The sequence below is a fragment of the Anneissia japonica genome, unplaced genomic scaffold (assembly GCF_011630105.1).
Source record: "Anneissia japonica isolate Jap-2015-1 unplaced genomic scaffold, ASM1163010v1 scaffold351_len699533_cov169, whole genome shotgun sequence".
Lineage (NCBI taxonomy): Eukaryota > Metazoa > Echinodermata > Crinoidea > Comatulida > Comatulidae > Anneissia > Anneissia japonica.
In genome coordinates, this window is record NW_022685600.1 from 283683 (window position 1) to 299178 (window position 15496).

The 15496-nt window shown below is 35.1% G+C and overlaps 2 protein-coding genes across 2 annotated transcripts in view; both read left to right on the plus strand.

Moving 5' to 3' along the window:
* Window positions 1–4051, plus strand: part of LOC117111461 (glutamate receptor 3-like) — a 7724-nt gene extending 3673 nt beyond the window's left edge. Inside the window, exons 3-9 of the mRNA XM_033254386.1 lie at window positions 232–489; window positions 888–1063; window positions 1908–1961; window positions 2154–2480; window positions 2793–2900; window positions 3177–3308; window positions 3890–4051. Coding sequence (XP_033110277.1) covers window positions 232–489; window positions 888–1063; window positions 1908–1961; window positions 2154–2480; window positions 2793–2900; window positions 3177–3308; window positions 3890–4051 — 1217 coding nt within the window. The remainder of the gene's footprint in view (window positions 1–231; window positions 490–887; window positions 1064–1907; window positions 1962–2153; window positions 2481–2792; window positions 2901–3176; window positions 3309–3889) is intronic.
* Window positions 4052–4280: 229 nt separating this feature from the next.
* The window catches only part of LOC117111472 (glutamate receptor 2-like), a 39934-nt gene continuing 28718 nt past the window's right edge, over window positions 4281–15496 (plus strand). Inside the window, exon 1 of the mRNA XM_033254397.1 lies at window positions 4281–4404. Within this exon, the coding sequence (XP_033110288.1) occupies window positions 4281–4404 (124 nt within the window). The remainder of the gene's footprint in view (window positions 4405–15496) is intronic.

Genomic DNA, 15496 nt, shown 5'->3' on the forward strand with positions numbered 1-15496 from the left:
CGTAGTTGAGCACTAGTTCTTGATGAATGTCATATAACAAAGGTAAAAATATATAACTATAGTAAAAATAGGAAAAAAATAGTAAAATATAGTATCAGGTGCGGTTCAATTTGATACGCTATCAGTTGTATAGTGGTGTTTGTGGGGTACCGTAATATTATTCCTACATACAACACCATGTTGCTAATGACTTTTCTCTATATGATGATTATTATCTGATCTTGTATCTAGTCTGCAACACAATGGTGCAAACAGAACGTGTATCTGCATTGATCCTTCCGGAAGACGTGTGCCCCATGTGTGGTGACATTGCTGCAATGGCTAGCCATGCAACCAGCCCTGTGTTCAGCTTGGATCCCGGTAGCTTGAGGTCTGGTTCAGTGGCTTTCAAGATGTACCCTTCCCCGTCTGATATCAGCGAATTCTTTCTTGATATGCTCATCTATTTCAACTGGAGAAACTTCATGATCATTTATGATACCGATCAAAGTAAGTAAAATATATCTGTCTGAAGAGGTGTATATAGAACCGAAAATAAACAAATGATCGGTTAACCATTGAGTTTTTTTTAGTCCGAAATAGATTTTGTTTAAATTCGAATGATAATCAAACTGGCCTATACTCTATGGTGCAATGTTAATCAGTGTGAAACTCTATGAGTACGGATTCTAGGCCCGCGCCTATTTATAATGCACGCGCAGTTGCTAGATCAATTTTTATATGTATGATAGATATAGGCCTACTACTTCATTCTTCTTAGCTTAATATTTCTTTTCTTCGCATTGAGTTTTTGTGGCAGATCAACTGAATAGGGATTTTAAAAACATTACTGTATTTGGTTCGAATTCGAGTATGGATAATCTTTTTTCAAATGTGTTTTTCCTTAGTTTACGCAAACCTGGAAGACGTCATCAGTGCCGGAAACATTTACAAGTGGAACATCACTCTACGAAAGTATGATAATAACTTTAACCGCATTGTGGATTTCATTAGGGAGGAGGAAATTCGCAACATATTCCTTTACACTTCGACTGAGAAAACAACACGTAAAATCATGGAAATGGTAAGAAACCGGTGTGCCTAAATTTTTTTTGACTAAACAAGTTTCGTTAAATGCACATGCTTAGGTGTTAAGGTAAAACAAACAATCATAATTTTTTTTTACAATCATCATGTAGTTTATTATGGAATAATAATTTTTATTATGGAACAATAATATAATTTAATTTGGTATTCAGTATGTGTTCCTTATGTGTTTGATCCAATGACCGGGGTAGTAATGTGAATCGCTTAGAGGCTTTGTGCGTGAAGCGCTATATAATAACGACATTATTATTATTATTATTATTATTATTATTATTATTATTATTATTATTATTATTATTATTATTATTATTATTATTATTATTATTATTATTATTATAAAGCAGTATTAACTTTATCAGGTGTTAATCTTTACTAACCAATAACTGTTATCCAAAAACTATAAATCTCAATACATACTGTACAGACGATAACATACTGTATGCAGCTTCCAAGTAAATATTCGCTATAGAAAGCAAGAGTGCGCATATTAATGTGTATTTTTCAAACAGGCTGATATACATTTAATATAATGCATCATCTTTCGTAAGGTTTACAATGGCTACTCTGATGATACGCTGACGGACACGCCGATTTTCTTTCTCAGAATATGCAAACATAAAATACATTTATTTGTCTGAAAGGTTTAAAGATCGGAGTACAGTCGTGTAAATTTTTCAACTTTTCATTCATTAAACCATTTTAAACTTACCGCAGGTCGTTTTGTAAGCGCGTTCTTGTTTCTCTTTCCCGCTCCATCATTCGTATAATACCCAGTTTACAAGTACAGGTAACATGTTTAATATTTGTTTATTTTGATGTAGGGCCTTGAGGAAGGAGTAGTCAGCGATCAGCATCACTGGATTGTTGGCAACATAGTGAGTTTCTTTTGGTTTCTTTTAGTTCATTGTTCAGGCAAGTGCACGCATATACCGAGACCAGCTGTTTATCGGTTGATAATAAAGTGCGTGGTCAATATGTACGATTTTTAAATGTTTTTATATTACGGGCATTTCATATTAGCGGGCCTATAATGCAGGCCTAATTATTTTTATTTCTTTAATTTGTAGGACGTCTACTTAGATCGAGTTTTCCTTGAAGATTTGGAAGAAAGTCGTGCGTATATGACGCGTTTCAAAATGAATTACACGACGCAATGGCAGTACTCATACCCGAGCTCTCACGATCGGCGTCTCTATGAGTGGCCTTTGCGCGAACGTCTGAGTTTTGACGCCGTGATGGCGATTGCGCATGGCATGCGCAGATACAGGGAACGAGTGCGTGCAGGTGGGAATATTGAAGATATAAACATCTTACCCGGAGATACCATGATGAATTCTTGTCCCATCAACAGTGATCCACCGCTTCGTGCTGAATGGAATGAAGACTTGACATATGTAAGCTCTCAATATTTTACCATTACTGCGTTGTCACGTGGTGTTGCTATTTTATAGCAACTTAATAGAGCGCGATGTAGTAGAAAAATATAAAGTTTATAGCTTTAAGTGATACACAATAATTCCATTAATTTAATATTTAAAAAATATAATATTAGCTTGTACAAAGTAAAATGTGTTATTTACATCGTGCAAATACTTTTATTTGTTACGATGCGAACATGAGATTATGCTTAAAACCTTTAAGTTGTAGGAAACTTCATTATTGCTACTTTCATATAATGTTAATGTTAATGATTACTTTATTTGTAGTACACTTTCGAAGGTCTTACTGGTAATGTAGCTTTTGATTCGAATGGAGATCGTGTGAATTACACCATAATGGTGTACAGTGGACAAGGGGAAACATTTGATACAGTTGTAAGTAATTCGTTGGCGTTTTATCATGTTTTTAATTTAACATTATAACAGTTCATTCCTACTAATGGAGTCATTAGGAGGTCGACCATGATATGGAGATGCTCGCGGCGCCGCAGCTTAAAAAATTACGATGCATGTAAATGGAAGGTGACGGAACATCATGTTGTAATTTAATTTATTTAATTTAATTTATAATAATATTTCTACCTGTTTCATCTTATGTTTTTTATTGTCACAAGAGCGTTCTTTGTATAATTTGTTTTAATTTGCTTTCAGCGTGGCGAGTGGTCCCAGAATCCGGCTCATTGGGAATCTCGTTACGACATTGAATGGAAGAGTGAAGGTCGTCTGAACGTAACCAAGTACGTACTCGGACTTGAGAGACGGCTGAAAGTTGTGTCCATATTGGTAAGTGAAGGACGGCTCTGCATGGGGTAAAAAAACGGTATCACCGAATTGCATTGTGTTTAATGTGTACTAACGTAAGTTTGTTTATATCCAGTCGTACGCGGCGCCCCATTACATGAGGCACCGCGTACGCCAGGATAAACTGCGTAAAATTGCAAAATATTGGAAAAAAGATATGACGTATATCCGGTTCACTTTTGCTATGCGAAAGTTCTATCTTGTGTTTCTAGTGTATTTGCTAATGTATACGGTTGTCAAAGCGAAGCATGGTAAAATTAATATTGAGTTTAAACAGGGAACAGTGAACTGTTCCCTAGTTTAAACCTTTGCCTAAATGTTTTTTTTAGCCATTATGCTTACAGTATAAATAATTTAATATATTGAAATACTTCAGATGGATTATTCTCAATATGTAAGTTTGACTAATTGTACGATTGTTGATGACAATTTAGCTTTTACTTAGCAACGCAGATAATTCCTCATATTGGCCTCCTGTAAATGGAATTGTGCTTGCTGTGTTGAACGTTATAACAAAATGTCTTTATAGGCTACTGTTGCATGTATTTGGTTTTATTTTACAGCAAGCTCCGTTCTTGATGTACAGAGATAATGCAGATCGCTACCGTGGAAACGCACGTTTTAGAGGCTACATCATGGATCTTTTAGAGGAGATCGCTCGAGTTGTGAAGGGCATTAACTTTGAATACGAGGTGGAATTGGTGCTGTCTCTTATACACATCTAGATGTGTATAAGAGACAGAATGATCGGTTAACCATTGAGTTTGTGGGATAGTAAATGTGGTAATTTAACAACATGGGAGAAACAAGGCATTTACTCTCTTACTAGTGTCGATCTACTGGGGGTTTACCTGCTTTTGATAATCGGATCCCTTGCAGCTGGATTGATTTTCTTAATAGAATGTATGTGCACTGGCAAGGACAAAAATCAAGGCAGAGGTAGATTAAACAGGGATGGAGGCGTTGGAAACGGCAGCGGTGCTGTTGGTGGCGGAAGGCCCATCCAACCCACAGCAGCTGCAATGCGCCCGTCAGCGCCAGAGAAAATACCACTTGACAGTCCTGGAGAAGGACAGAAGTACTGGATTTAGTTTCACATTCTAAGATCATTCCACATCACTTTTTTCCCCCTGATAATCCTAATAGGAGGTGGTGAGTTTAGGTGCAAAAAGTTATGGCACAGCATTGCACACAATAACTGCTGCAATTAAAAATACACTTTAAAATAATAACAGCAGTCGCCCTCAAATAGTAATGATAAAAAGATAAACTTGATTTATTACTTTATTCTTTATTTTTTTGTAAATAAATTATAGAACACCAGAAATAGCCTTAGAAAATATTTTTTTAAATGAGTGCTTGTATCGAAATCAATACAATAGGTAAATTAATTTGGATGCATCTAAGCTTTCATAAAAATTTCCTACTGTTCGTGTAATTTGGTTGAAAATATTCTGTTGTAAAGCACCCACTAATCAATAGTAAGTGGTTCAAGTTTCTATCAGCGGAATCTAAACTTTTTCTAAGTTGTGATATATATTTTTATGTAGCGGTATGTGTATGATATCCTCTTTATTCTTGTAAATTTTGTGTTTCTTGATAGTTAAGTGTACGGCATTATTTTGTTTAAGGAACTTCGTAACTGGAGTAGATAATAAATATCCGATAATGTTAATTTGCAGAAGCTTAACGGATCGAATCCAAAAATTTTGCATAAAAATACACCGTGTAAAAAGTTGATTATCTTTTGAAAATATTGATGTTATTACCTTAGTATCAAAAATGGGTTAGGCCTACTTGACCAGTTAGAGTTTTCTCACTAGTAAGTTTTACTTTCGTACAATATTCCAAACTTTTCTTCTGATGAGTACGTCTGTGTATGCCACGTGACGCTTTTCCTAAGTAACAATGAATTTTTCTATGATGAATTGACTATTGGCTCAAGGAATCCATATTTAATCTTATAGTTTGCTTATGAATAAACAATTTTGATGTACAATTTTAGATTTTCTATATTAGTATAGACGGAATAAAATTTTCTACAAATATGTAAATTACTATAGTTATATCTATATTCCTTGTTATCATGTTCAATGTAATAAAAGTATTGTCGAAATTTTTTAAGTTTTAAAATAGCACAGTACTGTTGCGTTTGGCAGTACTAACTCTAATCTGTAATACATTTGAGTCATTGCAAGTAACATAATACTGTAATTATGATAATCAGTTCGATAAACTTGGACATCGTTTAGACATTATAGACCAAAGAAACGGTTTCTTTGCTCTATGGTCATATTTTAGTGGGCCGACTTTCACACCATTCCTTTCAAGCAAAAATTAAGAGGGAGTTCTAAAGACTGGAACTGTCTGTCCATGGCGTATCAACCATCATCGCAATATTGCATTAGTAGACAACCGAACGCGTCCACCTTTGAATTCTTCGACCAGGGACCATGAATACTTTAAAAATTCACTGTTGAACTGAGCATCTTCTATATTTTCTCTCATTACCTACAGTATATAATTGGAATGTCTACCGTACCTTATTGTTAATGCCTCTGCCATAAATAAGTTGAAATTTGCCGAAACCACAGTCTAAGTACGAGTCCTATCAATGTGGATATTTTAGAGGGACTCACAAACCTTAATGGTTAATATTTTTATTATTGATGTTTCTTTGACATATTATTTACGATTTTTGAATGCTCTAGCATCGAGCAAGCTAAAGAATCTACAACCAATTAAAAAAAACATAAGGGGAAAAGAAATACAAAAAAATCGAGGGATGATATCACAAAAATCATGGGAATAAAAAACTGGGCAAAAGCCGCAATAGTGACAAAAAAATGCCTGCGGAGGCTTCACACAGCAGTGTGTGAACAAAAAATGATGAAAGAATGAATAAAAAGAAAATAGCATTTTAGGTAAATGTACAGTATTTTGATATACAAATTATTATTATTAATTGAAAGGACTGAAACCCATTTGAAAAAAAAAATCGCGAATAAAAAATACATGAAACCCATTTGAAAAAAAAAAATAATAAAATACATGAATTCCCATGGGTGGCATTTTTTTTTTCTTTTTATAGGAAGTTTAATACACCTGTTCATAGAAATACGGTATAATATTCACCCATTGACAAAATTATTCTTATTCAGCATAATAATTACTAAGTTTATAAAGTTGGCCTCTGCAAGTGAGGAATACTGTATACTTACCGAGGTATCCAATGAACATCGAAATACTATTGTGCATGCTAGAATAATGCGGTGCTAGAGGGCGCTCCAACAGTTTTTGGTAAGCGAGAACAATTAATTTATGAAATTCGGTTCTAGTTTATATAGCCATGATGTATAGAAGGTAAGGAAGTACATGTAAGTCTACATATTAATATTTAGGCCCTAGCATTAGGATTTCACATTAAACTTGAATAAAGGAAATTATCAAAAATTAGCTGATCGCTTGTTGTCTTCAGGCAAGACACTTTACTATAAGAGTGTCATTTTCGGCCAGCTAGAGGTACCATTTACCCAAATTTCGCGCCTCAGCCCCGACCATAATGGAGCTGAGATGAGTGTGGACTCACGGCTTTAGGTAGGTAAAGTAAAGACATAAAAGACAATGATGTTTTATAGTTTTATTTTTCTGTTGCTGAAAATCGCTGATAAAAGGAAATGAGAAATTTTTTAGCACTTCATTTTGACTATTATGGTGATGTGATGATGATAAATTTCTCTATAAGAGTGTTATTCTTCGCACCTCAGCCCCAACCATGGTGGGGCTCAGATGGGTGTGGACTCACAGCTTTAAATAGATAAAGTAAAGTATCCTAAACACATAAAAGACGTTTTGAAGTTTTATTTTCTATGGTACATCACACAGATTATTAAGATCGTTATGATTGCCACAAATTCTAGATAAAAGAATGTGAGAAATTTGTTGGCGCTTCTTTTTTCAGCCCCAACCATGGTGGGGCTGAGGTGTATCTGGACTCGCGGATTTAAGTAGGTAAAGTCATAATAATAATAATAATAATAATAATAATAATAATAATAGTAATAATAATAACAATAATAATATGAATGATAATATTAATGATGATAATGATGATGATGATGATGATGATAATGATGATAATGATGATGATGATGATGATAATAATAATGATAATAATAATAATAATAATAATAATAATAATAATAATAATAATAATAATAATAATAATAATAATTATAATGTATTTTTATATAGCGCACATCCACCTAATGTAAGATGCTCAGAGTGCTTGATATGTGGACTGGAACTCGATCAATGACTTTCTTCGCCCCTAAAGGCCTGTTTACACTTCAACGATAACGATAAAAATGCTAAAAAGCTATTGTTCATATAGAAAACAAAAGAAATAAGAGAAGTTTTTACACTAGGACTATTCTATAACGATTTATCGTGTATGCAATAATAAATCATTTTAACAAATTAAATCAGATGACGTCATAACCATGGACAAACGATAAAATCGTTGCTACTACGACGATTTTAATGTTTTCCCATGATTATGACGTCATCTGATTTGATTTGTCAAAATATGTTGTTATCGCACACGTTACGGTAACTGATAAATCATTATTGAATCGTTCTAGTGTAAAAACTTCTCTTATTTTTTTAATTTTCTATATGAACAATTGTTTTTTTTGCTTTTTTTTTTTTTTTATAGTTATCGTTGAAGTATAAACAGGCCTTAAGGGTCCCTTCGTAAAGTAAAGTAAATACATCAAAGATAATGTTTTAAAGTTAATTTACTATGGTACATCACACATAATATAAATATATATCTCTAGTATGCCGAAAATTGCTGATAAGAGATCAGAAATTTGTTGGCGCTTCATTTTGACTATAAAGGTGATGTGATGGTGATGAATTCGCAGTAAAATCACAGACTTGGGACGCAAACCAGGTAAGCCCCATTAATAATTTTTGCACTGGATGGATATTTGAAGTAAAACAATGACAGGATGATTGGCTATTTTGTAAGAACTTTTCCAACGATTGCACAACCCCTCACTGCACTTTCGAAACTTTGAAGGCTAAATTTCTATGGTGCGAGAATTGTAAGATTGCTTTCCATAAAATGAAAGCAATACTTAATTGTTCCCCTGTCCTCATGACTCCAGACTTTGTGAGAAACAATTTCATTTGTATGTTGATGCGAGAGATATAGGGGCAGGTGGCAGTTTTAATGCAGATTGGAGATATGGCGTACATTATATCCGCTTTGCTATTTTCCTAAGAAATTTGGTAAACATTAATTAAATTACGCCGCAATTGAAGAGGAATATTTACCATTAATGCTAACTTTGAATCATTTTAATGTATATTTGTGTGGAACTCGACACGCAATTGTGCTGCATACCGATAGCAATCCTTTGACGTTCAAAAATAAAATGAAGAACAAGAACCAAATGGTTCTTCGTTGGAGTTTGTCTCTACAAGAGTATGATATTGAAATTAGACCTAGGCCTATTCGTGACAAAGATAACATTCTTGCTGAAGAGTGTAGATACGACAGTTAATTTAGAGGGGTGTGTTATGCCTAATATATTGATTTACCTATAAAACAATATTGAATACTGTTATGTTGTTTTTACTATATGCTTTGTAATATTTTAGTCTGTATTGACCATAATGTAGAGTGGATGTATAAAGTTCATTCTTAAGTGCTCCTCATAAATGTTGTTGCTCGAATAACCTGTTGGGCAATATTCCAAATAGGCTAACGTTTAGGGACTGTTGAATCTGAAGTTGTGTGATGATATAATCGACAACTTCATCTTTAAAAAGATGATGTCATTCTTAAATTCATCTTAAAGATAGTAAATTCACCTTAAAGTTATGTGGTGGTGTCATAATAATCTCACCTACATATCCTGTTCATAAATGTATAAAATGGGACACCATCTTATCATTAAGTTAGTCTAAAAGTCCGAAAGTTATCATCAACTGTCTGTCTGCTGTAGTTTATTAAGTTATTTGTCCGGTCTCGGACATCAGTCTTTATTCCAACTTACAGCTAATTCTGTAAGTTTTCGAGCATCTTAAAGTATTTAATTGTGTTTCATTACCACCATCATTTTAGTTCTCTTTTGTAATAATGTACCTATATTAATAAATGTACATATTGTATATCATACTAAGCTATTGTGTCATATTCTCTGGTGGTGCTCTGCATGTAACAGTTTTTTTATGCAAAAATATGAGAAATCTGGACCCACTTTTCAAAAAGTGGATTTATTTTATGCATGAAATTGCATAATTTGTGCCCATCTTTTAAAATGAGGACCCATTCTTTGTGGATCCTTTAGAAAAATTATGTATGACTGCCACAACTGTCCCAATAGCTGGCTACTAAATTGAGCTTAACCCTGGTTTTTCTGATCCATTATCTCTATACCTACGTAGGCATCTAGTAGGTTACCAATAATGGGCTTATAGCTGCAATATTATAGATTCAGTGGTACCTCTAGGGTGCGGGGAGTGGATTTGGCTCACGAAACCCCTTCCCTTCATTACAAAAATCCCCTTTTCAGTCGTCCCCTCACCTACTGAATTGTTTGGAGCAAACAAAATATGCTCAAGTAGTTAAAAAAATCAGCTCATATCACCTTATTTTCGAATAAGCCTCCCTCATCGATTTCCCTCCCCTAATTCACCTCCCCCATCAGTCCATCTTTTCAAGACTCCAGGATACACCACTGTATAGAGTACTCCCAAATGAGCTGAATAGTGTAATTCTGTACTGTAGGTGATTAGTTTCTAGGTCTAATGACCGGGATATTAATGTACAGCGCATGAAGACCTTGGCATTATTATGCGTAGACCGACATAATTTAACAGTCATGTATCAGTGACGATATCACAAAGTACATGAGTGAAATCAGGTAGGCCTACGCGATGCTCTATAAATGGAGTTATTTTTGGTCATGGAATCTGGCATGTTCAAGGACCAAGACTTACGATTTGAAGGCAAACGCAAACATTTCTCATCACAGTTTCGTAAGGTTTTACCCCTTCCGTTTGTCACCATTGGTAACACAAATATTGATACATCATCTGTGGTCTGTAACCTTGGTGTAAATCTGGATTTTTCTCTTAGAATGACTAAACAGGTTAATTATGTATGTATCTGCAACATTTAGTCTTGTAGAACATCATATTTATTTCTCAGTTTCAAATTGCTTTTGATTCCTGGATCATTGTCTCATTGTGTAGAATTTTCTTCCAGCTCATTCGTTATCAATTTTTTTTTTCAGCTTTAGTTTTATTTTGGAACGTACCAGCTGGTGGTCACTTGCTATGCCGGCTCCTCTCATTGCCCTTGTGTCCATTATAGATGCTGTATGTTGTCTGCTTACCAAGACATGATCTATGTAATTCCTTACTCATACTTTCATCCCTCGTTCCCTTCTCCAACTTTGGCATTCAAACCCCCATTACTATAAGAATATCGTGCTTATGTATACTATCGACAGTTGATTGTAACTTATCATACAATATATCTTTATGCTCATCATTAGCTTCATTGGTAGGTGCATAGACTTGTATTATTGATAGCTTCACAAATTTGGAATAAAATCTTGCATAGGGCCTACATAATTCTGTCATTTATGGGTTTACTACGGTAGTGCTCCTAGTGCTTTCTCTGCTCTTCTCTATGTAGGCTAATCATGGTCACTCCATGTCTATGCAAGTTGGCCTCTCTTCCCGAAAAAAGGATACCCTCACCCAGTACCCAACTTGACCTTCCTATATCCAGTCCACCGGCATTCACTAATGCCCAAGATATCAATGTTATAGGTGTGCATTTCTTTTGCGAGTTGCGCAGATTTCCCAATTACGTATAGCGTTCTAACATTCCAACATCAAATAGGCGTATGATAGTTTCCATCGGCTTGGTTAGTGACAAATTCGGCTGCCGAACATAGAGCAAAGAAACCATTTCTTTACTTTATGGTCATACAGTACTTGAAGTGGGCCGATTTTCACACCATTCCTTTCAAAAGCAAAAATTAAGAGGGCGTTATACAGTCTGGCATATCAACCACCACCGCAATATTGCATTATTAGACAACCGAACGCGTCCACCTTGAATAAAACTTTACAATCCGGTAATGTTACTTATAAAAGTCGCTTGCACAATGATTAAAAGCTCATATCTACAAGGTAGAAGGTGTTTTACAGTTACAACGAAATAAAAGTAGGAATAACAATACAATACCACATAGGCCATTCCCATGGGCAATACATACAAAATTAAGTTTACTGTTCTGATTGAATAGTCTATACCGTTACATATTATTGTCATTGGCTCTTCCATAAATAAGTTGACATTTGCCAAAAACCAGAGCCTGAAGTACGAACCCTATCAATGTGGATATTTTAGAGGGACTCACAAACCTTAACTGTTTCCAGTCTAAGGTAAATAATATTTTTATTATTGATGATGTATCTTTGACAATTTATTTAAGATTTGTGAATGTTCTGGCATCGAACCAACTAAAGAATTTACAACCGGTAAAAAAAAAAAAACATAAGGAGGGGAAGGAATATAAAGATGGTGGAGGGAATGACATCACAACAAACATGGGAATAACAAATGGGGCAAGAACGGCAATAGACAAAAAAAAAAAGAGAAAAAAAATGGAAATGCTGAAGGCTTCACACAGCAGTGTGTTAAAAAGCCTGATGAAAGAATGCCTGATGAAAGAAAACAGTATTTTAAATTAATGTTTTTTTGTTTTCTTTTTATAGAAATAATCTTAATCTAAATACATTTTCATAGAAATCCTGTATAGTATGCATCCATCGAAAACATTTACTTTTATCCAGCATAATAATTACTAAGTATAAAACTATGAAAACAGCCTCTTGAAGGAATGAGCCAATGACCATACCAGGACGGATGCACATGCTAGAATAAATACGGTGAAAGAGGGCGCTCTAACAGTTTTTGGAATTCTGTTCCAGTCATAGAGATATAAGAATACTAGAGAGCTAACCGCAACCGCAATGTATTTGATGTTCGAAATACGCAGAACTGTGTGTGTGTACCATCCAAGATGGCTGCCATAGATTTAGCCAATCAAATTTCGCTAAGCACCATCGTTTGCAACTGCGCCCTCAATTTATTCAGAAAGTTCAGTATAGCTAGTTACCCGTATGTTTGAAACTCGAGCGTTGCGGTGTTTGGGTGTAATGTACACGATTTTAATTTTCATTCCTTGGTACTTTATTCCTGAATAAGATGCTCCACATGGCCTCGTTTTGGCTACAATAGTTTAATAATTTGTTATTACCATTACTCATTATCATTAATGAAATAATAGTCAGTCAGAGGGCTTATTAATACCGTACTCGCGCGAATTTCCTTAAGCGCCCCTTCTAATTTGAATAAGCGCCCCCTCATAAGAATTTCTTTTTAGCAAGTCAATAATCCAATCCATCCTGGGACTGTGGTTGTTGGCATGATTTGAGCTGTAGAGTGGAAACACATTCTTCTTCAGTCAATATCAAAATAACGATATTTCTCTTGGACAGATATATGAGAGCTCCGATCCCTGGACAGATGAGACCTCCGATCCCTGGACAGACAGTATATTTCCAACTTTAATCTTTTTACATATTTGTCTATGTCTAGTCCTACTCCTCTTTTTCTTTTTTCGACCTTAAGCACATTCTCATCTGAGAAAAATACAATGATCCTGCCATCCTGCTGATCTCAATCGGCCGATGGCCAACAAACTAACCACTACCCACCACTAATTGTATCTGCTATTTTGCTGTTATGTAAATATTCACGCATTCTTGCTTTGAGCCATGTTCTCTGGACGATTATCTTTTCTAACCACCATTCGTAATGTCCTTATATAATCCTTATTTCATTCAAAAAATGCCTCTTGAATTTTTAATTATTAAAATAATTTCCCATATGAAGCCCTCGATTTTCATCTATTTCCATAAGCGCCCCCTCAATTTCCACTCTGTTTTCATAAGCGCTCCGTTTAAATAAGCACCCCGTTTGAATAAGCGCCCCTCAGAAAGTGCAAAAAAATAATATTTTAAGCGCCCGGGCGCTTATTCGCGCGAGTACGGTATGTAATAATATGTATACTAAGCCTGAAGGTGGCGCTTTACTACGACGGCCTTCTTGGATGGTACCATAGAGCTATTAAACAACTAGAGTGCTGACAAGATGGCGGAGCAATGCAGAGTTGTGTATGTGTCATAGAGCTATTAAACAACTAGAGTGCTGACAAGATGGCGGAGCAATGCAGAGTTGTGTATGTGTACCATCCAAGATGGCTGCCGTAGGAAAGCGCCGCCTTCAGGCTTAGTATACATATTATTCCCATAAATAAGCCCTCTGACTGAATATTATTTCATTAAAGATAATGAGTATTGATAATGACAAATTATTAAACTGTCGTAGCCAAAAAGAGGCCAGGTAGAGCATCTTATTCAAATATTTAAAAAAAAATAAAATCGTGTACATTACACTCATACACCGCAACGCTCGACTTTCAAAAAAGCTGTACTGAACTTTCGGTGTAAATTGAGGGCGCCATTGAAAATGATAGCGTTCAGGCGAAATTTGATTGGCCGAATCTATGGCAGCCATCTTGCATGGTACACACACACAGCTCTGCGTATTTCGAACATCGAATACATTGCTGTTAGCGCTCTAGTATTCTTATTATATCTCTATGGTATGTGTACCATACAAGATGGCTGCCGCCGTAGGAAAGCGCCACCTTCAGGCTTAGTATACATATTATTACCATAAATAAGTCCTCTGACTGAATATTATTTCATTAATGATAATTAGTATTGATAATGACAAATTATTAAACTGTCGTAGCCAAGTAGAGCATCTTATTCAAATATTAAAAATAATTAAAATCGTGTACATTACACCCATACACCGCAACGCTCGAGTTTCAAAATACGGGTAACTAGCTGTACTGAACTTTCTGTGTAAATTGAGGGCGCAATTGAAAATGATAGTGCTCAGGGGAAATTTGATTGGCTGAATCTATGGCAGCCATCTTGGATGGTACACACACACAGATCTGCGTATTTCGAACATCGAATACATTGCTGTTAGCGCTCTAGTATTCTTATATCTCTATGGATAGTACACATACATAACTCTGCATTGCTGTGCCATCTTGTCAGCACCCTAGTTGTTTAATAACTCTACGGTTCCAGTTCATATACTGTAGTCATTTATTTCATAACCATGTATGGAAGGCTGGGAATACATATAGGTCTACATAATAATATTTAGTATAAGTTTTAGGATTTCACATTAAACATGAATAAAGGAAAATAGTAAAAAGTAGCTGATTGTTTGTGTCTTCAGGCAAGACACTTTACTATAATTCAATCTTCGTTCGTTGTACCTTAAGTCGTTAGTCTTGGCCCTACTGAATTCACACTAAAGATAAGTTAGTGTAACACTAATGTTGGGGGAGTGTAGGGAAATACTTCCCAGTGTACCTACTAGCCCATAATTTCTGTCATATCCGTAAAAGCATGTGTAACTAAACATAATGTGCATACCCTATGTGCTCTGTTAAGATTAGATGTCATAGTAAAGTGGTTTTGTTCAAGCGAAACGCAACGCACATGTTACGATTTTCTGTGTCAACCATTTGGAATGGGCCTTTCCGGTGGGTATATCTATTAAACTTAACAACTTGCCAATCAGAACATCACGAAGAATATAGGCGAGCAGATTATGGCCAAAAAGTCCTCTAAAAATCGTCGAGGTGGCAATGGAAGTACTACCGGCTAATTTTGATATTTTCTGAAAATATAGGTCTTGAGAAGTTCAGAACTCAAAATTACCCGAAATTCCTTTTGGGGGAACACCTCAAAATTACGCATTCAAAATGGCCGCCATTTTTCCGCTTTAAATTATAGTTTTAGCTAAATTATATAAAAAATAACATTACTCGAATAATCATCATCAACAATTGGTGAAACTTACTCAAAATATTCGTTAATTATCGAAAATGAATCTTGCGTTAAGAAAAACTACAATTTCAATCACCATAGCAACCGTTGCTATGCAAATTTAAATTTCCTATTTTATTCATGAAATTTAAGTA